Here is a 27,997-nt window from a genome sequence, read left to right on the forward strand (position 1 = left end):
GATAGGCGAGGCTCGGGGCTGAAGAGTCTCGCGCGGACGCCGCGGGCTCGCCAGCTCCTGTCCGGGGCGTCAGGCGTGCGGAGGCGACTGAGGAGGCGGGAAGGCGGTAGTGGTTGAAAGGGAAGAAGGGGCGCTTGCCGATTTGCAGGGAGGAAGTCCGCGGGAGCGGGCCGTCATGGTGATGGCGGCGAAGAAGGGCCCGGGGCCGGGTGGCGGGGTCGGCGGGGGGAAGACGGAGGCGGAGGCGGCGTCGGAGGTGTGGTGCCGCCGGGTGCGGGAGCTGGGCGCCTGCAGCCAGGCCGGGAACCGCCACTGCTTCGAGTGCGCCCAGCGCGGGGTCACCTACGTGGACATCACCGTGGGCAGCTTCGTCTGCACCACCTGCTCCGGCCTCCTGTGAGTGCGCTGGCGCGGGGGCCGGGGGGACCGGGACGGAGTGGCGGAGGGTCTGCGCGAAGGCCGGCGGCGAAGGGGCAGCTCCGCGGTGGGGGCTGGCGGGGAGGCAGGGGCCCGCCGGACGTGGGGAGAAGTCCTCTGGTGCAGAGGTGTCTTGGGGAAAGGAAAGGGGCAGCGGAGGCAAGACACCCAGTGGGAGTCGCGTTGCAGGGGAAAGGAAGGACACGGGAGAGGAAGGGAGAAACTCCCTACGCGAGGCCGGGAGAACCGAAAGTGGGGATGGTTGAAGAGAACTGAGGGGAGGTGGTTGGAGGTCTCAAAGGCTAGAGAATGGCATAAACCTTGAAAGGGAACTTCATTGTGGATGGAGGACAGAAAGGAAAGAGGTAGGGCAAACTGGGCTCAAGATGGAGTGAGTACCTTTCTTCCTTCTGGCTTTGGCCATCCTGGTGTGTGAGCTGGAGAAACCAAGGAAATACAGGCAAATTAACCCAGGTTGAGAGCACAGAGACAGTGGCAGGTAAGGATCCAATTCAGGTGTTCAGGGGCAGATCCTCATGTTGCAGGGCTTTGAAATGCTACCCAGAAGTGCTCGTACTAGTAGGTATCTTAGAGATCTAAGTGATGAGAGCCCTGTTAGAGAGCTTAACTTTTCCAACTTTTCCAAAGGTTTGTAGATCTGGGTAAGCCATCCTTAAGAGTAATAATTTATATCTTTAAGTTCCTTGTTGCCATGGTTTGACCCTAGTAGTAGCATCTTGCAACTCTTTCTAGATTGAGGGAGAGAGGAGAATGGTTGTATAATCTGATTCGATATACTTGGCACTGGCACTGTATTTGGCCATGCCTGAGCTAATTGAGAACCACAGTTCTAGCCCAGATTTCTGGTTATATAGTAAGTTTCTTTTCCCCCCTTAGGGAATTATTTGGTTAGATAATAATGTTAATGATTAACATTTGATACCAAGCCTGTATCTATTTATATTTTTTACCAAGGGGTTTATTATTACTGTTTTTTAGTATTGTTTTAATACATTAGTTTGGTCATTGGTTTCATTTTTTAATATATTGATTTCAGAGAGGAAGGGAAAGAGAGAGAGAGATAGAAACATCAATGATGAAGAGCCAATCATTGATTGGCTGCCTCCTGTATGCCCCCTACTGGGGATCAAGCCCACAACCCAGCTTGTGCCCTTGACTGGAATTGAACCTGGGACCCTTCAATCCAGAGGCTGACGCTCTAGCCACTGAACCAAACGAGCTAGTTTTAACAAGGAATGCTTTTCTTGTTTGGAGCCAAGGGGAGAGCAGTATTGTTCTTGCTTGACAGATGGGAAAACAAGCAAAGAGAGGTTTAGTAATTTATCCAATACCTTATGGGGCTTGCTGTTTTCAGCATTTGTTGTTTGATATTAGTTATGATCATGGCAGATCAGAAATGAGGATCCAGGTCTTCTAAGATACAGTTTAGGATAACTTCTATATTCAGTTTTTATCTCCTTTGCCAAACTGCTATGTCCTGTTCAGTCTCACTTGGGTGTTGTGAGAATGGACTTGACTTTGGTCTAAGTAAAAGACACTGTGGCTCTTGGGATAATGGTTTAGAACCCAAATAGAAATGTGTCAAAAGCTGTGGTAGAAATGCAAGTGAAGCAAAATGATAGAAACTGGAGATTAGGACAAGTACTCTGAGAGAAAGGAACAAAATTTAGGAATATTTATAGCATAAAGTAGAAAGAGTAGATTCCTGAAGACCTTGTTATGAAAAGGAAAATCTGCTTATATAGTCTGGAAAAAAATAAAGAAAAGCAGAGGGTTAAAATTGATGATATTGGGTCCTAAGAAACTGTTAACTCATGCTCATGGTTAGCTGTGATGAAATGAAAGATAAAACCCTGGAAGTGCTGACATCGTTATCATAATTTTATAGATCTTGGTTTAAAGTATCCACAGACACATTTTCCCTTTTATAATTAATATCCTTCAATCAGGACAGAAGGAGGGGCAAAGGAAATGGGACACATTAAAAACCTGGTTTTTTTTGCTGGAAAAGTTAACTCTTTAAATATCAGTACGCAATTTGCGAAACTTGACCACTTTCTCGAGTGGTCATTATTGTTGATCCCATTAATGGAGAGTCAAATGACTGTGATCTGGAGAGACACTGAGTGGAGGTGAGTATGTCATAAGGGTTGATTAAGAGAAAAGTACCCCCCTTAGTGTCTGTCTAAGGCAGGGGTGGGGAATGTCCAGCCCTCAGGCCATAGAAGGCCCACGAAATAATTTGGTCTGATCCTGCTAAGGCATTAACAGCTAGTTAATTAAATGTTTGACCAAATATAGCAGGCTAATTTTTAAGTTGCTAATTTTGTATGGCCCTGGAATGATGTTATAAAGAACCAAATGGCCCTTGGCAGAAAAGTGTTCCCTTGCCCTGGTCTAAGGCGTATGCATCTCAGACTAGGACCTAGCTTTTTGTTTGTTTGTTTTTGAGGTCGGTCTCTATGTGGTCTCCTCTTTCTGTCCCTGGTTATCAGGGTTCTCACCAGCTCCTCTCCAGCTGATTCTTCAGGATGGTTTTTCTATACTTTGGTTGTCATTCCTGTTTGGTCCTGGGAGCATGTCTGTTAGCTTCTGTTTTCTCCGGCCCCATTTTGGGATCTCTAGGGCTTAGCTTTTTAGGAATTAAGGATTCAATGGGAACAAATGGTAGGAATATAGTAGCTCCTTTTTTTTGTTTTGTTTTTAAAAATTCTAGAAAGGATATTTTTGCTTAGTATTTTGATAAAGCATTATGAGAATCATTCCGAGTGATTCTTGAAGTGGTAGACTTTAGGGAACATATTTTGGTGATTGGGAAACGAGAAGCCAGGCCCACCCTATGTTAGCAGGAAGTCACAGTACAGGGAAGGATCAAGAAGGGGCTGGGCCGCTAAATGAAACGGAACTGAAGGCATGTTGAAGTTATAAAAGAAATATCAGTTGGAATTCTAAAAGAAAGCCTTGGTTTCCTTGACTGTGACTATCTGCCTGGGTTCCAGTGATACTTCTCATTAGATAATTGGGGTTCTAATTAGCATGGGATAGAGCAAGGCATATAAACCTTGTAAAGGTATCTTAAACTACCACCTTTGCCCTCTGATGTGGGAAGGGCTGGGGGCTGGCAGGTGGCCAGAGGCAGGATGTGTGAGATGGGGCATACTTACTGCATTCTGCAGCGTAAGGGAGGGCACACACACCATCCAGTGACACAAACACAAGTTTACAACATAAATGCACACGGTTGATTGCCCATAGATTAGGATTTTTGTGGTGGTGAAAACTGTGGTCGGCCAAAAGCCTGCACATTCATTTATTCAATCCGTCAACTTTATTATTCATCCGTATTTACTTACTGAGTGTCTATCAAGCCCCAGACAGTGTTTTAGGTTTTGGAGATTCGGTAATAAAATTGACAAAGTACCCATAGTCATGTAGCTTACATCCTAGTAGAGGCCCTGGGCTGTAAATAAATACTTAAAGAAGATATATTTGCAGGTAGTGATAAATGTGATGGAGTAAAATAAAGCATGGGCCAGAGAGTGGTGGGAACTCAAGTTGAGGTAGGATGATAAAAAAGAGAAGAAATATTCTTTGTTAAAATGAAGAGGAACCCTGGCCAGTGTCACTCAGTGGTTAGAGTCTTGGTCCACAAAATGAAGGGTCGAGGATTTGATTTCCAGTCCGGGGCACATACCTGGGCTGCAGCTTTGATCCCCACCCTGGTCCCAGGGCAGTTGGGGAAGCAATCAATGTGTCCCTTTCATATGGATGTTTCTCTTCCTCCCTTTGCTTTCTTTCCTTCCACTCCCTCTAAAAATCAATGGAAAAAATACCTCCCGGTGAGGATTAACAACAAAAAATGAAGACGATATTGCGAGTGAAATTAAAGTACCATACTTAGCACCATCTCCAGAGAAAGGAGGCAGCAGAATTGGCTTGGTATTTTGAAAGAGTTTTCTGTTGAGTGTGTTACAAACATGTTTACCTCTTAGAGGGATGGAGTTTTCTGGGGGCAGTGAGAGGAATAACCAGAATTACAAGCTGGCTGGATTGGCTGGAATGTTCCAGCCAAAGTTGAATTTCCCAAGATCTGAAGAAAAATTCAGATTTTAATATTGGTGGGTGGGTGATGACTAAGCCTTCATCTCTGCACATGTGAGCTCATTTTCGCTATTTCTTTTTTAATGAGAAGTACTTTCTCAGCTGTAGCAAAAACCCACAGTTTTGGTGTGAGGGCCTGAGAGAGAGAGAGAGGCTGTTCCTGCTGTTTCTAAATTTACATACATGCTACCACAACTGTAGGTCCCAAATTTGACCTAGTTTTTATTCACTGGTTTTCTTCCTATACCTAATTTCCTTAACCTGGTATAGGTCCTTTTAATTTGCCCATGATTGTATGGAAAATAATACAATAATTAATAAAAATACAAGAATAAGCTGTGTTTTCTGTACTCACAATTCTAAATCTACTTTTGCCTCACCCTGTACATGTACATGTGCTAGTTCGTTTATTTTTCTGACTCTTCTACCAAAGGATGAATCTGCTATTTGAAATAGGTTGAGGTAAAAATCGCTGTTAAAAATGATTTCTAAAGTGGAGCCTTAGATGTTCTTCCTTGTTCTGGTTTGCTTGTTTGCCTCAATGAATAAAGCCCTTTTCTTTTTTCTTTTTTTAAATATATTTTATTGATTTTTTTACAGAGAGGAGGAGAGAGGGATAGAGAGCTAGAAACGTCGATGAGAGAGAAACATTGACCAGCTGCCTCTTGCACACCCCCTACCAGGGATGTGCCCGCAACCAAGGTACATGCCCTTGACCGGAATCGAATCTGGGACCTTTCAGTCCGCAGACCGACGCTCTACCACTGAGCCAAACCGGTTTCTGCTAAAGCCCTTTTCTGTAAGAAGAAAGCATGGTGAGGCCTGAAATGCATTGACATGAGGGATGGGCAACTCAGTTTTTCCAGCAAAGTATGCAACATGCTGCTTCCCTGACATGACTGGGTCCATCGTTTAAGCCATTGTCCTTCAAGCCTCAGTGGGTACCTGTCTCTTCTGCTTCTGCACAATTTTACTCTGATGACGGCATTACCGTATGTCAGTATTAAGGTGGGCAGAGCGCTGGGCTGGGTGTCAAGAGATGGTGCTTGATAGCTCTTTGTTTGTGACAAGTTCCTACCCTCTGTCACTGCGTTTCCCTGCCTGGTTTGTTAGTGGTGGCTCCTAATCGAAGCACTTTCTATCTCCGCGAAGGGAAAGGTGTGTGTTAATAATTCAGTACTTTTCCATCTGTCTGGGTTGGAGAGAGAGACATGTACCTTGCCCTTATTTTAATCCCATTTCTCCATCGCCTCCCACCTCACCTTTCATATTCTCCTCTGCGGGGCTGTGGTGGACAGCGTTTCACTAAATTGCAGATTAAAGCACTTGATCACATGAGGCCCTTGGACAACTTTAAAAGCCCCTAAGAAAATAGTAAGTTACCAAAGAAAAGAGAAGGAAGGAAAAAATTGTGAAAGGATTAGCAATGAGGCTGCAGAGGAGGGCAGCTGATAATATCAGGATTTTAGTGACTACAGGAGACGACAGCTGTTTATCATTGTCACTGAGGAACAACAACAGGAAATGGCTTGAAGCAGGCGAATTCAGATTAGGAAGAAGTTTCCTAAAATTAGTGAATTTGACCCTGGAGCAGAGTAATAGGGATACTTCCTATGAGGGACTCTTCTTGATGATGTTTGGGTTCAAGGTAAGGACTAAACCAGTTAGCTAACCCCTGCTTAAGCCAAGAAATACAAACTGGGGTGTACAAATTTGAACACAAATATTCAGAGGTAAGGAATTCCCAAGTTCAGATTTGGCACAAATGAAAGGACTTGGGTGCGGGGTGGAACTGTTTTTTTCCATTGTTGACCTGGCAGAACCTTTTCATCGGAGCCGCTGAGCAGGTTTGAGGCTTTTATGCAGCAGGCTAGAAGCAAAATATGGGCCAGTTTGAGGGTGATGACCACAGAGAAACAAAAGATGTGGTATCTGTAGAAATACTAGGTGCTTAATAGAGGGAGGGGAGAGAAAGGCTAAGTGAGAGAGAATTGGGCAGACTTTAGTATCTCTGCAAGTTGCTTCACTTGCCAAGTAATTCAGAGTACTTTAAAGATCGAGTACTTCAAATGTTATTTAGGTTCATTTTGGGGGAAAGGAAACTGAGGTGGAAAAAGACGTTATGAGTGGGCTAAAGGCTTGCATCCTAATAATGTACTTGCTTTCAGCTGTAAAAACTTGCACTATTCTGGGCAAATAAATTTATCTCTATATTTCCCCCAGCCCCTCCTAGTTAGAAATAACAGAAGGGTACCTCCTTCTAGTTCTCACTTCTTTTGGGGAGAACCTGAGAGTTAATTTGGGAAGACTACATACAAGCTGGAGGGCTGGGTTTGTTTACTTCCAGGCCAGTGACTCACCTAACCCACTGGATGACCCTGCGTGTACCCAAGGGGAACAATACTCCTGGACAACTTAATGCCATCTCCTGGAGGGAGGGGCTCTTGTTTCTAAACTGCTTCTCTCAGCCAGCCATGGCCTCTGATTCAGAAACAGATTCTGACTCATAGGCCATGGAACTAGTCCTTCTGGGCTGCAGAATGTGGTGCTGCCTTATCGAGAACTCTCTCTGCCCCTAGTCTGTGGCTCTGGTTATAGTACATAAGCCAATCTACAGACAGTAAGGTCAAAGCAGTGGTTGTTATGCTTTGGAAACATCCTATTCCATCAGATTCATTTGGCCCAACGAACCTAAATTACTTAGTTTCTCTGCCTTCCCTTTATCCTGTCTCATCCTTCCTCCCCCTCAAACACACACACACACACACACTCTCCAAAAAAAAACACCTCTAGTTCAAGCTTAGCCATAAAAAGTTCTGTTGACCTGGCGTGGCTTAGTGGTTGAGTGTCAATCTATGAACTAGGAGGTCACAGTTCAATTCCTCAGTCAGGGCATGGGTCATCGCAACATGCCCGAGTTACAGGCTCAATCCCCAATGAGGGTGTGCAAAAGGCAGCCAATCAATGAATCTCTCTCATCAGTGATGTTTCTATCTCTCTGTGTCTTCCTTCCTGTCTGAAATCAATTAAAAAAAATTTTTTTTAAAGAAAGTTTTGTTGTTCTAAGCATACCCTCTAGATTGATACATGGGTCAAATCCTTTTCCCTCCCCCTACAAGGAAGCATACCTCCCTGTTTATACTTTGCTAACAGTTCCTGGTTCTTCTCTCTGGAAATGTCAGTGACCTTTGTGTGATAGGCTTAGAATCAAGTGTAAACAGATTGTATTTTTACTTTCCCCCTGACACCATTTCTCTTCCTTCCTCCACTGCTGCATCCTGGTGCCGATTCTCCCTGATCCAGATGTGTGCCTAAGTCACACCCTGCTGCCTTGAGAAGTACTTTTGTCCAGGCTCCTTGGTTCCTTCTTTTAAGCCAGCAGTCCAATGATTGAGGACTGGGTTCTGTGATTTTTGTATCCCCCAAGGAGCCTGTGTTTTGACAAAGTAAATATTTGTTAGTGGGAGGTAAAGGCTAGGATCAGCATCATCAGGTCAGAGAGGTCTGCTCTGGCTAGACCTCACAAAGGTCTATGTTCTGAGAGGGAAGGGCCTAGTTGTTAAGGTGAGAAAGGGCAAGCGAAGGAATATAGAAGTAGGCTGTCTGGACTTCAAAACGAAACCAAGCCAAACCATTGGTAAAGAGAGGCTTCAGGAGAGAAAACCGGAATATCTCTGAAACGTGATCAGAAGAGAGTCTTCAGGGCGGATCAAGTTTAAGAGCTATTGTTTGACACGTAGGAACAAAGCCTGGCTTTTGGTTCTCCCTGCTATTATCTTTCCTCATTGATATTGCTTGTTTTTTAAAGGAGTATTTTCTGAAAAGTCCAGCAGCAGAATTATTCAAAGTGCCCTCAGTTGTAGCCTCATTGTAGCCTCCAATGTCCTGTCCAAAAGGGGCCTGCCCTTTACTGTTCACTCTGTCCTGTGTCATCTGTCTTCCCTCCCTGTACCCCACACTATCACTTACACTAACCCAGACACTGCCGTCCTTCCAGACTTGACAGGAGCATCTTTATTCTGTGTGTGCACCTGTAAGCACTAATGTGTTTTCCCCACCTTTTTCTAAGATTTTCATTTGGTAAATTTTGTTCTCTCTTCTTTCTCCCTTTGCTTTCCTGAGGTCATCAACCAGGACCCTATTCTAGAGTTACAGTATTTTTATTTTCACATCTTGATTCACTCACTTTTTCTAGGGGAGTACAAGTTGGAAGAGGCCTCATCATTTGGACTGTCTTTCCTGAATGTGCCTGTGGTCTTTCATTCCTGGTCCCAGGGACTAGTTTGTTTGTTTGGGTTTAGCCAGTTTTGTTTTAATCTGATGAAGGCAGTAGGTCTGGAGCAGAGTCAAGCTTAAGGCATAAGAAACCTGCTTGTGTTGAACCTGACTTCCTCCTGCTTCATTGAAAGATCTGGAAATGAGCCGGGACCGGTTTGGCTCAGTGGTAGAGCGTCGGCCTGCGGACTGAAAGGTCCCGGGTTCGATTCCGGTCAAGGGCATGTACTGTGGTTGCGGGCACATCCCCAGTAGGGGGGTGTGCAAGAGGCAGCTAATCGATGATTCTCTCTCATCGATGTTTCTAACTCTCTATCCCTCTCTCCTCCTCTCTGGGAAAAATCAATAAAATATATTAAAAAAAAAAAAAAAAAAAGAAAGATCTGGAAATGAGAAAGTCCAGAATATTTCCCCAGAGATTTCTTCTTGAAAGAGAGAGACCCTCTCTATTCCTACTGCCATGGCCAAACTGTGTAGACACAAGGAGGGGCAGCTAGCCTAGGGACTCAGTTTTTTGTCTTCAAACCTTATCTTTATTAGTATTAATCAGCAGTTATCCTGGGCCTTTATTTTTGTCTTTCCTTGTTCTTGAGAAATGTATGGGCTCTGAGACCTTGAGGACGTGCTGTAGGTCTCAAACAAAGATAAAACAGGAAATGGGAAGTGGTTGCACATCTGAGTTCTCAGAAGTACCCCCTCAGCTGAACACTGAACTGTTGGGGCCTGAGCCAAGATAGAGGAGGGCTCTGGAGGGGCAGTCTCTGACTTCCTCTCCAGAATGACTGGGATCACAATATGTTCTTCATGCTGCTGTCCTTGTCACTTATTAGAAAACTCCAAAATATTCTTGCTTCCTTTCTTTCTTTGAATTAGGAAGTAGCTCAGGCAGGAAGTGCTACTTGAGGTTAATTTACTTGTTGTTTTATCCTTTCTGCCTTCCTCCCCTTCCATAAACAGACCTGCAGAGCTAACTGCTTTACACTTTGCTTTCTTTCAATTTCTCTCCCACAGGAGAGGCCTGAACCCCCCGCATCGAGTCAAATCCATCTCCATGACAACTTTCACCGAGCCTGAAGTCGTATTCCTGCAGTCCCGTGGAAACGAGGTGAGCGGCCGCCGGGGAGTACGGCAGGCTGTGTAGTTGCCCTGTCTGCTGCAGAGCTTCGCCTTAAGTTTATAGAAAAACCCTTCAGTTTCCTTTCTGGTCAAGTTTCTCTTGTTTTTTTGTTTTTGTTTTTTTAGTATATAAGATATCTTGCCTTATGTATATTTACAGATCTCAGTTATACAAATTGTGGTTTGTAGGCCCCTTGTTGGAGGAATCAGGGAAAGGAGCAAAATCTCTGCAGAGGGTTGTCCCTGGGCACTTGAGGGGGAAAATGGTTAGCGTTCCACCTTGATGAGCATTTAGAGTGACTGGGCCTGCCCCTCATTAAGATCTCCTGGAGCTGACGTGAGCCTTAGCAACCCAGGTTTAAGTCCATGTCATTTACTTGAAAATGAGTTAAACCCCTTCCTCGGCTAAATCTGCTGGTAGGAAGATGCCATCCTTGGTGTTAGCAGTCGCCTAGCTTACAAGTGATTGGCTTACTTGGAGGGTGCAAACAAGGGCCTCTGGAGGGTGTTCTAGAAGCCACAGCTCTGAAAATTGCCCCTGACCTCACCCCATCCAAATTTAATTCCCATAATTCTCGTGGCCCTCTAATCCTCCTATATGATAAAAGCATAATATGCAAATTGACTGAACTGCAGAACAACTAACGTGTTTCCCTGAAAATAAGACATCCTCCGAAAATAAGACCTTCTTACAGGTTTCCTTCTGAGTGAAATATAAGGCATCCCCCCAAAAATAAGGCCCCCCTAGGCTAAACATGAGAGATTTGGTCCACTGATTCTGAAAGAAATGGAGTCACAAAAAATTCACCAGGAAATTCAGGAATTGGATTGTTATGATGATGTTCCAGAAGATGATGACATGATTGTCATTGAATAAATGAGTAAATTCTTGATACTGTAGGATTCACAGTTTGTCTGGTTTGTGTTGATAACTACTGTACTACCGTACCGTATTCAGGTAATAAATTTCCTTTATTTTCATTTAACAATAAATGTGTTAAATGGAAAAATAAGACATCTCCTGAAAATAAGACCTAGCGCATCTTTGGGAGCAAAAATTAATATAAGACACTGTCTTATTTTCGGGGAAACAGGGTAGTTGCTATGACACACACTGACCACCAGGGGTAGATGCTCACCACAGGAGCTGCGCCACCCCCGCCCATGGTTGGTGTGCTCCCACAGAGAGATCGCAGCTCAGCCAGAACAGTAGCCAGGCTCACAGCTGGTGAGCGCAACCTTGGTGGCAGGAGCCTCTCCCACCTCCGCTGCAGGTGGGTGGTAAGGAGTGAGGGGCCCAGTCTGAGAGGGCCCAGGCCAAGCTGAGAGCACACACACACGCATACACACACACACACACACACACACACACACACCCCCCAGTGCATGAATTTCATGCACTGGGCCTCTATTTTATATGTGTCAGATTATATAATTATAAGTTTATTTTTTTATTTAAAGCACGACCTCCCCATTAGATGACAGCTCTGTGCGGGGATCATGTCTTCACACTGTGTCCATGCTCTGTAGATATTTTTTATGAATATCCTGGAAGTAGTATCATTCCCCTTTCAGGCTTTCTGCCCCAACTCCTCTGTCACCTAACTCCATTCCTTCAGGTTTGCAGGAAGATTTGGCTGGGTCTTTTCGATGCTCGGACATCTTTAATACCAGACTCCAGGGATCCTCAGAAAGTAAAGGAGTTTCTCCAGGAAAAATATGAGAAGAAGAGATGGTAAGGAGGAAGAAAGAGATTGATATGAAGACATGGGTCCAATACATACTTCATCTGATAGTCCAGATTCCAGAGTTGAATTGGGGCTTCTTTCAAAAAGTAGACCTGGGTTTAGTCTGTTTCACTCAGATTCGGTTAGGGCTAATAATAAAGCTACATGGGAATATAACTTGTTCTTGGTCACTAACCTTGCAGCTTTGATTTCCCCTTTTTTGGGGAGATGGTAGGCTAATGGGAAGGGGAGCTAGGCTTCTGGGAGTGTGAGATCAGTTTTTATAGTTCACCTGATTTTATATATGTCCTATATAATTTTTTGCTTTTAGCCCATCATTTCATTCATGATTTGTATGTATGTTGTTTTTTAAAAGAGGGGAAGGGCTTTTCTCTGTTCTTCCCTACCTTTTCTTTCCCAATGTGTCACTTCTTATTATTTGATTTTTTGGTCATGAGCATGTTGGGAGTAACTATAAGGTAGAGAAGAGAATGCAAGGAGACTGGTGTGGTGGATAAAGCAGCACTTTGGATTCCCTCCTGGGGGTGTCCTCATGAGAAAGAAGATTCTTCCAGAATAGAGACCACATACACTATAGTGAGAGGGATTTTTATAAAAAGTAGCAGGACCTAGCAGGAGAGGTTTTGAGCTCTTAGAAGATGAGGTTTTGAGCTTACTATGAGACTGAGAATCTGAAGAAATACCCAGAAATAAAAGGAGGGACCTTGAGTAGGAAGTTGAAAATAGGATCATGTATTCGTCAGCATTATTGCAGATGTTATACTTGAAATCTAGATGGCTTGGCATGTCAGAAAGAGGAGGAAATAATAGGCATAAGCCTGAGCAAACTGAATGTCCGGCAGGAAAAAAAAATGGACATCTGACAGTAAAGGGGAATCTCAAGATAGGAAGAACTTTGCTTTGTTGCTAAATTCCTTTTAGTTCAAAAAAGAAAATTCGGAAAAAATGAAAAAGGATTTTGACTGCTATAACCTGTGTTTTTCCAAGCACCTAAAGTGAGCATGGTCCAAGGTTTTACTCCTCTCCTTTCAACCTAACTATTCTTTCTCAAAGGTATGTCCCCCCAGATCAAGCCAAGGGGCCCACTTACCCCAAAGGCAGCGCCTCCGCCCCTCTCCAGGGCTCCGTCCCGGAAGGGAAGCCTCTGCGGTCACTCCTGGGGGATCCTGGGTCATCTCTTCCCGCCGAGGCCTCCACCTCTGGCCAGGTAACGCTCAGATCTGCCCTTCACGATTGTTTTGGGATTTGGGAGACAGGACTATCAGTTTCCTGAATCTCCTGGACTTAGCAGACAACAGTTCAGGAGCTGTGAGTTGGTTCTCAGCCCTGCTGTTACCTATGTCTTGCATCTGTCACCTTGGACTCATATCTTTTGGAAGAAAGAACCAACAGGAAGTGGTATTTAGGGAAGTCAGAGTATGAACTCCAAACCTGACCATTCCTCCAAGGAAACACAGAAGGGGCCGGGACTCTGCTTCAAGCACCTGGGAAAGATGAGGAGGTAACAGCTCCAGGGGGACTGTTGGGCACTATCCCCGTATATCTCAGAGGTACCGTAACTCGTGTGCTCTGAAATGTGTGGTCTGGGAGCTGGCGTGCTGAGAGGACAGAGGAATGAGGTATGAGAGAAGCTACGGCGACTTCTGCCCAGGAATCCTCTCGGTTGAGAGCAGTTTCTTGCTCTCCTCTCCCTCCACTTGCCTATCTGGGGGTCGCCTGGGGAGCCCTGCAGGGGCTGGCGTTTCTGGGATTCCAAGTGCTACATGTAATGTCTTCTCCTCCAAGTCTGCTAGCCAGTCTCGGATGTCTCAGCCCCGGAGCGCCCAGCCGCCTCCCCACTCCTCGGTCAAGAAAGCCAGTACCGACCTGCTGGCTGACATTGGCGGAGACCCCTTTGCTGCTCCCCAGACAGCACCATCATTTGCTGCATTCCCAGCCTTTGGGGGTAAGTGGGACTTGGGATAAGAACCTTAATACCACGTATGTACCCCTTAACACAAAGAATTCACTTCCCCGAGGGACCAGGTTTACTTGGCACTCGCTGTCTTCACATGAACAAAGGTGATGGCAATTCCGAAGCCTCGGGCTGGGAGGGTTGGGGTCAAAGGGGAACCAGGGAATATGTTTGGGACCTGGGGCTCCTGGCACGTTCTTTTAGAACACTGGAAATAGACCTTTTATTACTTTCACTATTAAAATGGGAGCAGGAGGATTATCATGTGTTCCGTATACCCTAATGTCTTCTCAGAGATCAGCATTAGCCAATAATAGAGTTGAATAAAGTGGTATCTAGTTTCCTTTTTTGCTTTTCAAGCCCCTTTCTCCCCCAGAAAATAATTTCTCCCCCACATGATTCTGCTCAAACTGGCCCCTGACAAAAGTGTTAATGCCTCATGGAGTAAGGATAAAAAGCTGGTGGGTGTGAACTTAGAGCTTCTGAGGTCCCCTTCCCCCCACATGTGTCTAGCTCTCGGCCAAAGCCCCTGCCATCTCTGAGGAAAGGATCCTGTGGAAAGGCAGATGCCTCATTGGGTGGCCTTTGAAGGCCTTTAGAATTAGTGTATATTATTATATTGTTATTATTCCACTATTCTAGTTAGTGTATATTACTGTATATTAAAATACAATTTATCTATCTGTTCCCTTAACCTATAGGGCAGACACCTTCCCATGGGGACTTTGCCAACTTCGACGCCTTTGGCAGTAGCCCCAGCTCTGCGGCGTTTGGAAGCATTCCTCTGGCTCGCCAAACCCCATTTCAGGCCCAGCCAGCAGCCACAGGTAAGCTCTGCCTCTCCGGTGGTTTCCTTTCTCCCAGCTGCATCCAGCTGTTCACATCCCTACATCACCTTCCATTCACATCTGCACCAGCCTGAAGCATGTGCCAAGGATACAAAGAGACGCTCTAGGAAAGGCTGGGAGGAGTCTGAGGAAATGATTTTTGTGACGAAGAGGGGGCTCTATTGTTCTGTTTTTATTCAGCGAGGAAGGGAGAGGGAGAGAGAGGAAAAAAAAAAATCAGTGATGAAAATCATAGATCAGCTGCCTCCTGCACACCCCCTACTGGGGATCAAGCCCCGCAACTCAGGCATGTGCCCTTGACCAGAATTGAACCTGGGACCCTTCAGTCCAAAGGCCAGCACTCAGAGCCAAAGCAGCTAGGGTTATTGTTCTATTTTTTAATGGGCGGGAAATGGCTAAAATTTTAGCAGGAGCTATGCGGGTGGTGCACTAGGAGATTTCTGACTGGGAAGCAGGAAAATTGAGAAAGGGCATGACCTTTCCTCTAGAGTGCTCCATTGTCTGTGTTGCAAAACGCCCAAAGGGCAAGAGCTGGGTCAAAGTCCAAGGCAGTCTCCAGCAGTCCTCACCCATCCCTCTTTGAGCAGAAGCCTGAAACCTGTGTTGTGTAGTTTATGTTATACAATTGGAAGAGAGTCTAGAGGTTGCCTTAAAGCTTTCAGCTTCTCCTTAGTGCACAGGCATCGAGTCTACGGAGTGTTTGGACTTCCTTTGGGCATCCTTGGGTGCGGGAGGGCAGCGGGAGTTCTGTAAAAAGCAGATGTCTGAGGAAAGCCAGTGACTTACACTCTTTTTCTTTCTCCCACCTCCCTGCCCTTTCCCTCCTAAACCCTCATTGCCAGCCAGTGGGATGCTAACTGGAAGTTACAGCTTTGGTAAGTTATTCTGCCTGTCCGATAGCCACCCAAGGTAGGAGCTTACCTCAGGTCCTCTGATCCTAGAGTTTTTAGGTCTGGAAGGAACTCTTCAAATGTAGCCATTCTCCAGATGAGACAGTTAAATAGTTTCCCTATTCGTGCAACCCACAGAATGGCAGACCTTGACCCTGGGCCCAGGCTTCCTGACTCCTGCTCTGCCCACAGCCTTCCCTCTGAGACACTGAATTGGCTACTTGCTTTTGTTTTTATTTTATTTTCATATTTTTTAATGGGACAAAAAGAGACGTTTTTATATTGATAAAAGTTTAAAAAGTAAGTTTAACTGACAGGGTAACCTTGAAATTCATAAAGCAATAACTTTTATACAATTAAAATTTAATAAACCAGCCGAGGCTGGTTTGGCTCAATGGATAGAGCGTCGACTTGGGGACTGAAAGGTCCTGAGTTCGTTTCCAGTCAAGGGCATGTACCTTGGTTGCGGGCATATCCCCAGTAGGGGGTGTGCAAGATGCAGCTGATTTATGACTCTCTCTCATCGATGTTTCTAACTCTCTCTCTCCCTTCCTCTCTGTACAAAATCAATAAAATATATTAAAAAATAATAATAATAAAATAAAATTTAATAAACCAACAGAGAGGGAGACTATAATAGACTCTCACAAAATTAATAGATAAAGTAGATAGACAGTTAAGGAAAGAAGTCAGCCATTTGAGTAACTTTAACAAGTTTGATCTAATAAATATAAATAGAATTTTGTAAACAAAAGGCAGAATATATAGCATTTGCAAACGTAGAACTATTTTACAATTTGGGAAATTTGTAGGGGGAAACAAAATCTCCATAAATACTAATAAATAGAAATTACACAGGTCACATTCTATATGGTAAAAGATGTCCTAAATAAAACTTAAAGGCATGAAACAGGAAGGAGATACTTACAACCTGGAAGATAGACAAAAAGCTAATAGCCACAATGTGTTTTTATAAAACACCTATAAATAAGAAAGAATCAGATAATGGACAAAGGATACAAGCAGATAATACCCAGAAAAAATAAGAAAATGTCTTTGACCTGCCGAAACCGGTTTGGCTCAGTGGATAGAGCATCAGCCTGCGACTGAGAGGTCCCAGGTTCAATTCCGGTCAGGGGCATGTACCTTGGTTGCAGGCACATCTTCAGTGGGGAGTGTGCAGGAGGCAGCTGATCGATGATACTCTCTCATCGATGTTTCTAACTCTCTATCCCTCTCTCTTCCTCTCTGTAAAAAATCAATAAAATATATTTTAAAAAAAAAAAGAAAAGAAAAAGAAAATGTCTTTGACTTAACTAATCAGATGCAAATTAGGATAAAATATTCATTTTTGACATTATGTTAGCAAAAATTTTAAAGATTGACAATGGCCAATATTTTGTGGGGAAATGGGCCCTTTTTAAATTATTATTTCAGAGAGCAGGAGAGGGAGAGAGGAGTAGAAACATCAGTGATGAGAGAGAATCACTGATCGGCTATCTCTTGCACACTTCCTATTGGGGATCAAGTCCACAACCCAGGCATGGGCCTTGACCGGGAATCAAACCATGACCTTCTGGTTCATAGGCTGACACTCAACCACTGAGCCATACCAGCCAGGCAAATGGGCCCTTTTGTGAGCTGTTGGTAAGAATGTAAATTGGTACAGGATTATTCAGGTTAGCAAGAGGAAAGTGTTCTTGGGAATTGGAGCTCTAAAGGAAACAGTCTATTCGAGGTTATTATAAGTTAGTCTGTGCAGAAATGCATTCCTAGCAGTTGATTGTTTTAAATATTTTAAAGGAGAAAAAGAAGGCATTAGCCCTGGAGCCATTCCTGGCTGAAACTGGGGTGAAACTTTAGTTCAGTATCTGACCATCTCAAAATGCAGAGTCTGCAACCATATCCAGAGCGAAACAGCATTTATGAGGCTCTTGCCATTGCTAGAAGCATCCTCGGATTATCTCCAGAGGAATGAAAGAGTCACCATTTTGCAGGAGAGGAAACTGGCTCAACTTGATCAGTGACTTGACCAAAATTGAATAGCAGATAAGTAGCAGATTCCATTCACTTTGTACCACATCATGATCATGAGGTTGTTTCTGTGAGTGTGATATAAAAGAACTATTGGGCCCAGCTGGTGTGTCTCAGTGGTTGAGCGTCAACCTATGAACCAGGAAGGAGGTCAAGGTTTGACTCCCAATCAGGGCACATGTCCCGTTCTGGGCTTGATTCCCCAGTAGGGGGCAAGCAAGAAGCAGACAATCAATGATTCTCTCTCATCATTGATAAATCAATCTCTTTCTCCATCTCCCTTCCTCTCTGAAATCAATAAAAAATATATTTTAAAAAGATTTATTGGGCCCTAGCTGGTTTGATTCATTGGCTAGAGCACATGTGTCAAACACAAGGCCCGCGGGCCAAATCCAGCCCGCCAGGCCTTGCAATGTGGCCCGCACCGCGCTGTCATCACTGCACTCCGCTGTCAGTTTATGACATTGTCAGTTTATGACTGTTCAGTAAACCATTCGGCCCGCGATTTAGGCTGGATTTTAGATTTTGGCCCCTTCTCTGATTGAGTTCGACACCCCTAGGCTAGAGCGTTGGCCTGTGGGCTGAGGGGTCCCGGGTTTGATTCTAGTCAAGGCACATGCTCAGGTTGCAGGCTTGATCCCCAGTAGGGGGTGTATAGGAAGCAGCCAAACGATGATTCTCTTTCATCATTGATGTTACTCTCTCACTCTCTCTTCCTCTCTGCAATCAATTTAAAAAAACAAACTATTGGGTATGAAGTAGGGAGATGTTGGTGAGAGGTGAGTATTTCTTCTAACACGCCTGGTTGTATGTTTATATTTCTAAGAGGGAGGATGGGGAGGAGAGGTTTTTACCCCTGAAGCTGCTATCAGACATGTTTACAAATACAGCTCCAGAAGTGGGGCTCTGGAAGTGTATTAAAAGCAAACTCAAGCACAGATATTCCTAGCCTTGGCCTCCTTTCTGAGCATGTGCTTTCTTTAAGGTGTTCACTTCAAGTCAGGGCCAGTTCTGCCCTCTGCTGTTCACCAGGAGACACACAGCACTGCTTGCAGATGGAACCACAGCCCTCCTCCCAGCCTGGGAGGGCAGAGGACCTGGTCCTCACTGAGGGGACTTCCCTGACATGAGGGCCCAGAGCAGGACTAAAAAGTCTGGTCTAAGGGAGCTGTGTTCGCTCAGAAATTCCTGAGTCAATCAGGCAAGGGAAGGGCCTGGGGTTGGAAAACCAGAGCTCCAACAGCACCCTGCTGGTCTTCCAGCCTTCCTCATGGCCTGTGGAGTGGAGAGGATTGAAGACCAAGAATGTGCAGGGGCATGCTAGCCTAGCACTTGTTCCTGTAGGAAGTCCAGGGGTTGGAGAAGAGTGGCCAGGAGAGCACTGTCTTTTAAGCGCTGGCACCCTAGAAGCAGCCCATCTTTGGAACCTTGCAGTAGGCAGGCTCTGGGCACCTGTCTTACCTGCTGGTTCTCAGCTTCTCCATGTTAGAGCCTGGTCACCATCAGTTATGCTCAGTGCCTAGTACAGTGAAGATACCCTTAAACAAGGTTTTGGAGGAATACAGCTAAACCTTTAGAAAAGAAAAAGCATGGAGATTCGAATTACAGTTCTGGGCATTCAGAAAAAAAATAAAACTTGATTGACAAGAAAACAGGATGAGGTTTGAAGGAGCCAGGGAGCAACACAGATGTGAGAACCAGCTTGGCTTTGCCGTTTCCTTCCTTGTGTCCTTTATCTTTTCCTTTCCCTTCTTTTTTCCTCTTGTCTCTGAGAGGAAAAGTGTCTTCCATTGTGAAGGATCCCTCTCAGCGTTTCCCACTTTCTGCAGGGCTTTGTCACATCAGCTTTAGCCGAATAACACTTCTACTTCATCTCCCTCTGCTGGCATATTCCCTTTTCCCCACAATATGCTTAAGGTTTGCCATTCTACAGAATGCTTCCACAGCCTTACCCAAGCTAGTCTCTTGTCACAGCTCCTCTCCACAGCCATACCTCTGGGAGGAGAAGCCGATGCCTTCATTTACTCGATTTTTACTGTCCTACCTCTCTGTCTCTCTTTTTTTTTTTCTTTTACAGATTTTATGGCATAATACTATATATATATATATATATATATATATATATATATATATATATACTGTTGTGCACCTTGATTTTTTAAAACTTATCAATACATTAACAGCTTCCTCACTTTTTTAACAATCCGACATATGTATATATTATAATTTATTTAATCAGTCCCCTGTTGATGAATATTTAGGATGATTCAGTCTTTTGCAGTTAAACAGTGCTGCAGTTCACCCTGTACATCATGCTTGCGCGTGTAAGTTACATCTGTAAGAAAATTCCTGGCAGTGGAATTGATCTAGCAGTACTTTTATTTATTACTACAAATATGTCAAGTGCTCCGAAGGAAAAGAACAAGGTGCTCTGAGAGGAAAACCAGGATCGAATTCACATTAGTGCGTCAGGAAAGGCTAAAGGCATGGTTTTGTTAAGCCCACAGGGTGAGAAGGAGTTAGCAGGCCAAGGTCACAGTTAGGGCCTCTTGTTCCAGGCAGAGGCTGAGCACATAGAAAGGCTGGAGCTGAGGGTCTAGGGAGGGTCGTCTTCACTTGTATTCATGTTCTGAGCCAGCCATCGTGTTTCCTTTTAGACTCTGTCTTTGCTTCTCTGACCCTACAGATCATTTCTTAAATCATGCTATGATAATACCTCACATTTGTGTTATATTTTAGATTTCAAAACACTTAGAGGGTCTTTACAGCTACCCTGTGAGAGGGTGAGAAGAAAAATGGAGAATGAAATGGTTTGCTATAATTACTGTGGTAGCAGGTGATAGAGCCACAAGTAGAATCCAGTTTTTCTCACTTTACCTATCCAAATAGTCTTTTTTTTTCTTCTTCTTCTTCTTGAGAGAGAGAGACAGCCAGTTATTGCTTCACCCACCTGCACATTCATTCATTGATTCCTGTATAGTGCCCTCACATGGGTTTGCCTTAGGGGATCGAACCCTTGGTGTTCAGGGACTGTGCTCTAACCAACTGAGCTGCTCTGCCAGAGCTATTCATTCTTGAGCGCCATCGTGTTGCAGACACTATGCTCAGTGTGTTTTCTCTTCAGTAATGAGTCTTTAGCACTCCTAAAAGAAAACTTATTTCATTTTGTAGCTTTGTTATACCCTCACAACAGCTCAGAGTGGTTGGCAGAGGATATGTAGACAAATAGATAAAGAGGCTTTGGAAAATGACGGCGCCTTAGGCTCTTCCTGTGAGACCAGAGTCCTCGGGATTTCCAGGACTCCTGCTCTGCAGGCTGTTTTGTAAAACTCCCACGTGGGGCTTGTCCTCTGCTTCCTCTTTTTAGATGTGAACCCCAGGGGAGGGCAGGAGAACCACCAGTCGGCTCTGCCCAGTGAGCAGTGTCCCTAAGCCCTAATCTAAGCTCCTAGCACCAGGATGGCTTCCCCGAAAAAGAGGTGGCCCCAATGGGAGTGCTGATGGCTGGGGATTTATGCTCATCACCTCCAGTGCTGTCTCATAAGATTCTCCCAAGTGTCCTTGGACCTTTCGCCCTTCAGCAGCTCTTCCCCCAGCCTCTCTATCCGCCCTTCATATGGTTTATCCGTCAGGGGAAATGCTGCTTTGAGTAAATTACAGTCTCTTGAGGGGAAAATGGAAAGTGTAAGTCAGGTCACCATCCCTCCTGCTCTGGGAGAAAGCTGCTTTCCTTCCCCGGTGGCGCTCGGAGCACTAGGAAGATTGACAGCCGAGGATCACATGGCTTGGAATTCTCAGTGGGAGCACGCCCTCCTGCCCTGGGTGATCGTGGGAAGCCTGGGCTGGCTCAGAGAACCCAGGCGGTGCCTCCCGTGTGATCACTCCACTCCACTGAACCCATCTTCTCTTCTCCTGCCCTTTCCGTCCTGCCTCCAGCCTAACACTCCCTGTTTTACTTCCTATGCCTTCCCAGGGAGCAGCCAGGTGACTCCATTTGGTGCCTCCCCTCTTGCACCTGCCAGTCAGCCCAACAGCCTCCCAGATATGAGCGGCCTCCTGGGACCTGGGGCATCAGCTGGAGGCCTCCCTAGCAGGTAGGCACAGGCATGGGTTTGCCTTAGGGCGGGAGAGCGGGTCGAGAAACCCTGGCCTTGCTCTTCCCGGCCCACTCAGCTCCTGCCTGGCAGTACGGGGCTTGCCATCGCCTAGTCCCCTGCCCAGCTTATCTCCTGGGTCCTGGGAGCTGTGCATGCCGACCTCTCTCCCCACATTGCAGCATCTTTGGGATGACCAGCCAGGTCCCCACACTCCAGTCGGCCCCAACTGGCGGAGGTGGCGGCGCTGGGCTTGCCTTTGGAGGTGAGTCCTGCCTGTGAAGCCCAGGGAGGGAATCCAAGTCCTAGAGGGATTGAGAACTGTGGGCAGGGGTGGGTGGAATGGAGAGAAGAGGTAGAAGAATGCTCAGTTATCACAATATTAAGCAAATGGGGGAAAATAACCATCTTTTTTTCCTCATCTCTACCCCGTTCCACCTGGAGCAGCCTTCACCAACCCTTTCACAGCACCTGCTGCGCACCCTCCGCTGCCTTCCACAAACCCATTCCAGCCCAATGGTTTGGCCACAGGTGAGTCTTCCAGACCATCCCTGTCCCTGTCCCTCTCAGCATCAACTTCTCTGTGCCTCTCTCCCCTCTCCGCACAGTGACAGGAGGAGCAGCAGGCAGCCTCAGCCGGCAGTTGTGTTCTTCCCAAACTAGCCCCCCTGGCCACCCTTCTTCCCCAGCCCAGGCCAGGCCCATTCTAGTGGGCAAAGAGTAGAAGCACCCAAGTTACCGAGTCAGAAATTTCAGACTTAGAGAAGTAGACTGCTGCTTACCTGCCTCAGATCTAAGGTTGTTTTCGTGTGGACTGATGGTGGCAATGATTCCTTTCTCTAACCCGAAGGTGAGCCATCTGAAATCATGACCCTGTTCCCTGCCCTCATCAGCCAGAGTGGAATGGTCTCCTCTCACCCTGCCTCTCCTGAACCTCTGCTCTCTGTCTTCATGCACTACCATCCTTTTTGTTCTCAAAAACCTTGAGGCACGAAGAGAGAAGAATGACAGCTTCCCGGGGTGTGGCCCGTGGCAGGCCCATGCCGAGTGCTTTACATGTTGTTTCATTTCACCGTGGCCCCGGGGGTAGGTTCTGCTCCCTTTCAGAAATGCGGTAACTGAGGCACAGAGAGGGCTCGTCATTAGCTTCTTATTTATGCAGTTTAATGGGTAGCCCAAAGCTGCCCCCAGGTCTGTGTAGTGTTCACGTGGGCGGGAAGCAGGCAGGTTTGGTGTGTTGCATGGAAGCTGAAGAGCTCTCTGGCTCATTCAGGGTACTTCACCTGGGTACCTCTGGTTAGGAAAAAGCTCCATTCTATCTTCCCATCCTGGAAGGCTTTAGGAAGAACTTTCTCCAGCCTGTGTTCCAGAACTCCGCCTGAGCCTCCTGCCCCTCCCTCCACAGGACCTGGCTTTGGGATGAGCAGCGCTGGACCTGGCTTCTCCCAGGCAGTGCCACCCCCCGGGCCCTTTGCCAGCACCTTCCCACCACCCATGTTCTCCCTGCAGACCTCGATGACTCAGCAGCAGAATGGTAAAGGATGCAGACCTCACTCTCCTTCCTCTCCCCCCATTCCCTACCCCCAGTGACTGTGTGAGCACACGTTTACACGTGTGTTACACACACCCACAGGAATAGTAGGGAGCCGCTGTGCAAGCTAATTCCATTTGGGACTGTAGGGGAGGAATCAGGGAAGCACCAGGCCTGCTCCAGACCTTTATTCCCGTCTTTAGGAAGGCCCCTCTCCCTGTGAACCTGGGAGGTAGCTGTGCCTGCCCTGCAGGGAGGGGGACAGAGCAGGTCAGCATCAGCCTGAGGGGCAGGGCTCATGTCTGCTGAGTGTCTGCTCTTTCTTTCCCAGGATCTTCCTTCAGTGACTTGGGACCAGCCAAGCTGGAACAGAGGCCACTCAGCCAGCCAGTGGGCATCTCCACCAATCCCTTCATGGTGAGTGCCCCAGGCCACCAAGGTGTGGGGCATGGCCTCTCACTCGGGCTTGGGGACAGAGTCCTAGAAGAGGGTAATGTGGGGTGGAACTTAGACCCCTTCCTCATAGAGTTCGCCTTGTCCCAGCCAGGGCCGAGCGGGGTCAGTTCTCCTCTGAGGTGAGCCTCAGTTCTTCTCTGCCCTGTCATCTCCCCAACACCCACCCCCTCCACTTGGCTCTTAGCTCCTTCGAGTTCCCACTTTCCCCAGCACAGTAATGTTAAGGGAGAAAGGAATCCTGAACTGCGTTTCTCCTGCGGCCTCCAGCTTTTCTTCTTTAACCTAACAGTTTGTTGTTCTTGTTTCTTTCCAGACTGGATCCTCATCAAGCCCATTTGCCTCCAAACCTCCCACCACCAACCCTTTCTTGTAGCACTGTGTCCTGGGGGGCGGGGCTCTTCCCTGCTCTCTGGGCCCTTCTGCTCCCTGCAGCTCTGGTGACCACTGGCCTGGGGCATTTCAGTGGTCTGAGACCCGGGTGGGCCTTGCTGTGCGGGGTGGGTGGCCCTCTTGGAGCTGGAGGTGCTAATGCTTTGCTTGGAGCTTGCATATAAAAGGGCAGCTTCCTCCCTTCTTCCTTCCAGCCCCCACCGAGGCAGGAGGCCTAGGAGAGAAGGCAGGGCCCAGCTTAGAGGAGCAATAGTGTTTTATTTTTCAAATTATTAATTGCAATGACAGTAATCCCCCTCCTCTCCTGCCCTCCGCATACACAATGCTCCCTTAGTTCCCTCCCAACCCCGTGGGCAGAGGAAGCTGTGGGCAGAGGCTGACCAGGTTGCCCTGGGGAACTCTTCGCCATGCCCAGCTCTCCAGCACTGCTCTCGTGGACAGAAGCACAGCGGGAAGAGCACAGTCAGGGTGGGGCTGAGGTGAGGTCTTGATGTGGGACAGTGATCAGACAGGCTGAGAAGGCGCTTGGTGCCCTGGCTTGGGCCAGCACACCCTTTTCTCCATGGTTTTTGCTTCCCTAGCGCTCTCCCTCACCCTGGACACTCAGAATGACTAGTTTTACCTACATACTTAGACATGTCCCACTCCTGTCAAGCACTTTAGTTAGTTGTGGAGTCATGTTTGGATACCAGTGTTTTATATTTATATAGAGAGAATTTTCTAATATAGCCTATTATATATATATATGCACACAGAGAGAGATATATACACACAAGCAGCCATTCTCCCTCTCCCAGACAGCTCTTTCACATGGGGAATGGGATGAGTCCCCATCTGTGCCTCAACCAGCAAAGCCAGAGCTCCAGAGGGCAGGGGAGGGCACCCCAGAGCCCACGTTCTGAGCACCCCAGAGCCCGGGCTTTTCCAGGGAAAGGCTTTGTGCAATTGGCTACTTTTTTCCTTTCTTTTTTCCATGTACCTCCCTAGCCCCCCAATCTCTGCACCAAAGCTGTTAATAGGCAATGTTGGAAAAGAACTGCATTTGAAAGAAAAAGAAAATGGCACTCAGTCTTGTTTGGGGCCAGCTGAGTGCCCTCACATCAGTCAACGTGACTGCCCGGGTTGCTGCTAACATTGCCTGTGATGCTGCCTGCTGTTGGCCTGTCAAGGACAGCTGGCCCAGGACGGGACTCCTCGCCCACAGAGCCAGCTCCTGTCTGAACTGGAGTCGGTGTTAGCGACGGGAGGGAGCACCCGGAGCAGGGCGCCTCTGCAGTGACAGGAGATGGGTGGCGGTCAGCCACTCCCGGGTGCATTCTCAGCCGCTCCCCGGACGGTTTCCACCTGAGGATGTGGCAACAGCCTTGGTGTCTGTCTGTGTGGTGACAGACGGATAGCTCGGGTTAAACACCTCACCTGACTGAGGCAAGGCCCAGCACTCGGCCTTCTGTCTGAAGAGGTTCCTCCCTTTTCCAAGTTGCCCGGGGACTCTTGGCCCTTTCGTTCTTGGGATTTCTCTGGGTGTTTCTGCCCAGTCACCTTTAACAGTGTAACAGCAAGAAGAAACAGGTATTGGGTTATCGCTTTATTCAAGGAATTTCCTGAAAATACCTCCAGCTGCTGCCATTGGCCCAGCCAGGATGGCTTCCCACCTTCCCACCCATCCTTCCCTGTGCCTGTTTTCCTAACCCAGCCCCCCTCCTCCCTCTGGGGGGTCTCCCAGGGCCGACCACTGTTCTTTCCCCCGGATTTATCGTGTTCTGTTTCCTCTTAGTATTTTTCTGTCACCCTTGGCTATCTCTCTGCCCTTCCTCCTGTCTCTTTGCTTGGAGCCAGGGAAGAGCAGCAGGAAAGCTGCTATCTGTTGTTGTGTAGTAGGGGAAGAAGCCTTTCTTATTTCCCCCCAGCTTTCTCTCTCTCCACCCACCCCTCCTTTCCTAAGCAAAAAATAGGTTTAGAGGTGAGATTTAAAGAACCAGGAGCTGCAGTGATTCTGACTGCATGCTTTAGTCTCACTCCTGCTGTTTCCCAGGGACCTCCTTACTGCTTGGCTCCTGGGCCCAGCACCTCCCTGCAGTTCCTTTCCCCGCCTCCCAGTCACCCTATGCCACAGGGACTCCAGCCAGCTCCCCGCCAGCTTCCTTCTGGCCAGTCAGAAGTTACCCTGGGTCAGCTCAGACCCCAGGGCAGAGAAGTCGAGTTCCCCAGGCACATGCCAAGACTAGGACTACAGCTGCTCTTGGCAGCTTGGCTTCCTCTCTCCAGGTGGCAAAGAATGGAAAAGTCCCTCGCCCGACAGAAAACGTCTGAATGACTGAGCTGTGTTCGTCCTGCCCTAACCCCCGGGGCAGCCCTGCATGGCCCTGCCTGGTAGTTGTAAATCTGAGCCCCACTGCACATACACCGTAGGGCTCCCACCAGGTTTCTGGCCAAGTCCCTGGCCATTGCTATGACCATGCTCTGCAGCCCACCCTCTGGTTTGGTTCTGTCCTTCAGCAGGTCATCTGTGGGTGAGGAAGCAGGTGCAGGTCAGGACCTCTAAAGAGCTCCGTTCTGTCCACCTTGGAGCCATGGTGGGAGAGGGCTGACGGAGGGGCTAAATGTATGGCGCTATCCCGGCATCACTCTCCACAGTGGAGCAGGAAACTGAATGGAGGCGGGAGGGGCACATGGAACAGCCTGGCCTTAGTTCCGCAGCCACTGCCTCTGGATTCCTCTCCCGGTTACGGTATTTCCACAAGGACTAGAATGTGGAAATCCCATCCCACCACCCATGGCTGTCCTGCACCTGCAGAGGGGTGCACAGGTGGACCCCTGTGGTTGGAGAAGTGTTCTCACCCAGCAGAGCTGAGGTTCTGCCATTTCCTGTCCCCGGGGAGCCATCAAGTTACCAGGGCAACAGGCTAGAATAAATCTTGTCCCGGTAAGGACAAGGGCAGTGTTGCTAGGGCAACTGATTAGGCCAATTTGACTCCAGGCTCTTTTTGTACCCAGCAGGCTAAGTCACCTGGCATCGATTACCAACCCATCTACCTCTGCTGCTTACCCAGAACCCAGGCACTGAGATCCCTGCTGCTTCCTGCTTTATCTTCACCACCATTTAAGGAGCTGCTCTCTGACAGCAGCTGTGATTTCACAGGACGGGGTGTTGCCAGGTGGCTTGGCTGATGGGGAGTGGAAAGGAGTAGTTTCAAATCAAACCTGTGGGAAAAGGCTCCAGGCCAGAGGCACAGCAGGCACTGCCCTGCTCTTAAAAGCAGCACCCAGACAGAAAGGGAGGGGCCTGCTGGTGGCTTTTTTGTCCCTGCCACTTCGCACACTGGCATATGGCACATAGATGAGGGCCCCACTAGGGACTGTGGCCTTGAACATACTGTTTTGGTGGCGACTTACAGACCACATACCTGCCTCTCCCTGGCCAACACTGACCAAGAGTGGCAACTACCACTGTCCCCAGTGCACACCCTGAGCTCTCAGCACCTCCTGCATATTGATGGGTGTATCACCCTTAAGAGGTGTTTATGGGTACTAGCTGGCTTCCGTGCGTACTGCACCTTGGGCTCCTCCAGTTCTCCAGCCCCTGCTTTCCCGGCCTGGGAAATGGAAAAGCTCTACTCGCTGCTCAGGCTGTCCTGGCCCTGGACTGGTCAGAAAAAGAATCAGGTTCCCTTGCTTCAGTACTCTGTTACGTCTTTTCCTGACTGTGCCCCTCCCCAAACACCATCTTTAATGGAGGCTACACTTGCCCTCCTCCCCTCCCCTCTCCTCAGTTCCCTGCTTTATGTATCTTACTTTCTATCACAGGGATATCATGAGGTCTTCTAAGGCCCCCATTGGTGTCAACTGCTGGTTTGTCTTGTAGAGTGTGCACTGAGCAGTGTCACCTTCCCACAAGTTAGTTGGTCCATGGGAGATCAGAAGTGAGTTGTCAAAATGTTTGAATTCCAGTCCTGGCTGGTTAGAGCATCCTCTGATACTCCAAGGTTGCAGATTTGATCCCCAATCAGGGTACATATAAGAATCAACCACTGAATGCATGAGTAAGTGGAACAACAAATCGATGTTTTTTCTCCCTTCCTCTCTCTAAAATCAATTAAAAAATTAAATGTCTGAATTCCAACC

The 27,997-nt window shown here is 47.3% G+C and overlaps 1 protein-coding gene across 2 annotated transcripts; it reads left to right on the forward strand.

Annotated features, from left to right (window-relative positions):
* Positions 1-8: 8 nt before the first annotated feature.
* On the forward strand, positions 9-27,995 carry AGFG2 (ArfGAP with FG repeats 2). Of its 2 annotated transcripts, XM_084881477.1 has the most exons (13): positions 10-396; positions 9,826-9,919; positions 11,550-11,665; positions 12,732-12,885; positions 13,464-13,623; positions 14,334-14,459; positions 15,323-15,355; positions 21,378-21,498; positions 21,681-21,763; positions 21,946-22,029; positions 22,904-23,032; positions 23,361-23,446; positions 23,799-27,995. In XM_084881477.1, the coding sequence occupies exons 1-13, from the start codon at positions 176-178 to the stop codon at positions 23,856-23,858; spliced, it is 1,467 nt and encodes a 488-aa protein (XP_084737603.1). In that variant the 5' UTR covers positions 10-175; the 3' UTR covers positions 23,859-27,995. The 2 variants fall into 2 exon arrangements, with proteins under 2 accessions (XP_084737604.1, XP_084737603.1); XM_084881478.1 differs by lacking the exon at positions 15,323-15,355 and having other exon boundaries at positions 9-396.
* Positions 27,996-27,997: the final 2 nt, after the last annotated feature.

The sequence above is a fragment of the Pipistrellus hanaki genome (assembly GCF_964339955.1).
Source record: "Pipistrellus hanaki genome assembly, chromosome: 4".
NCBI classification, from domain to species: Eukaryota; Metazoa; Chordata; class Mammalia; order Chiroptera; family Vespertilionidae; genus Pipistrellus; species Pipistrellus hanaki.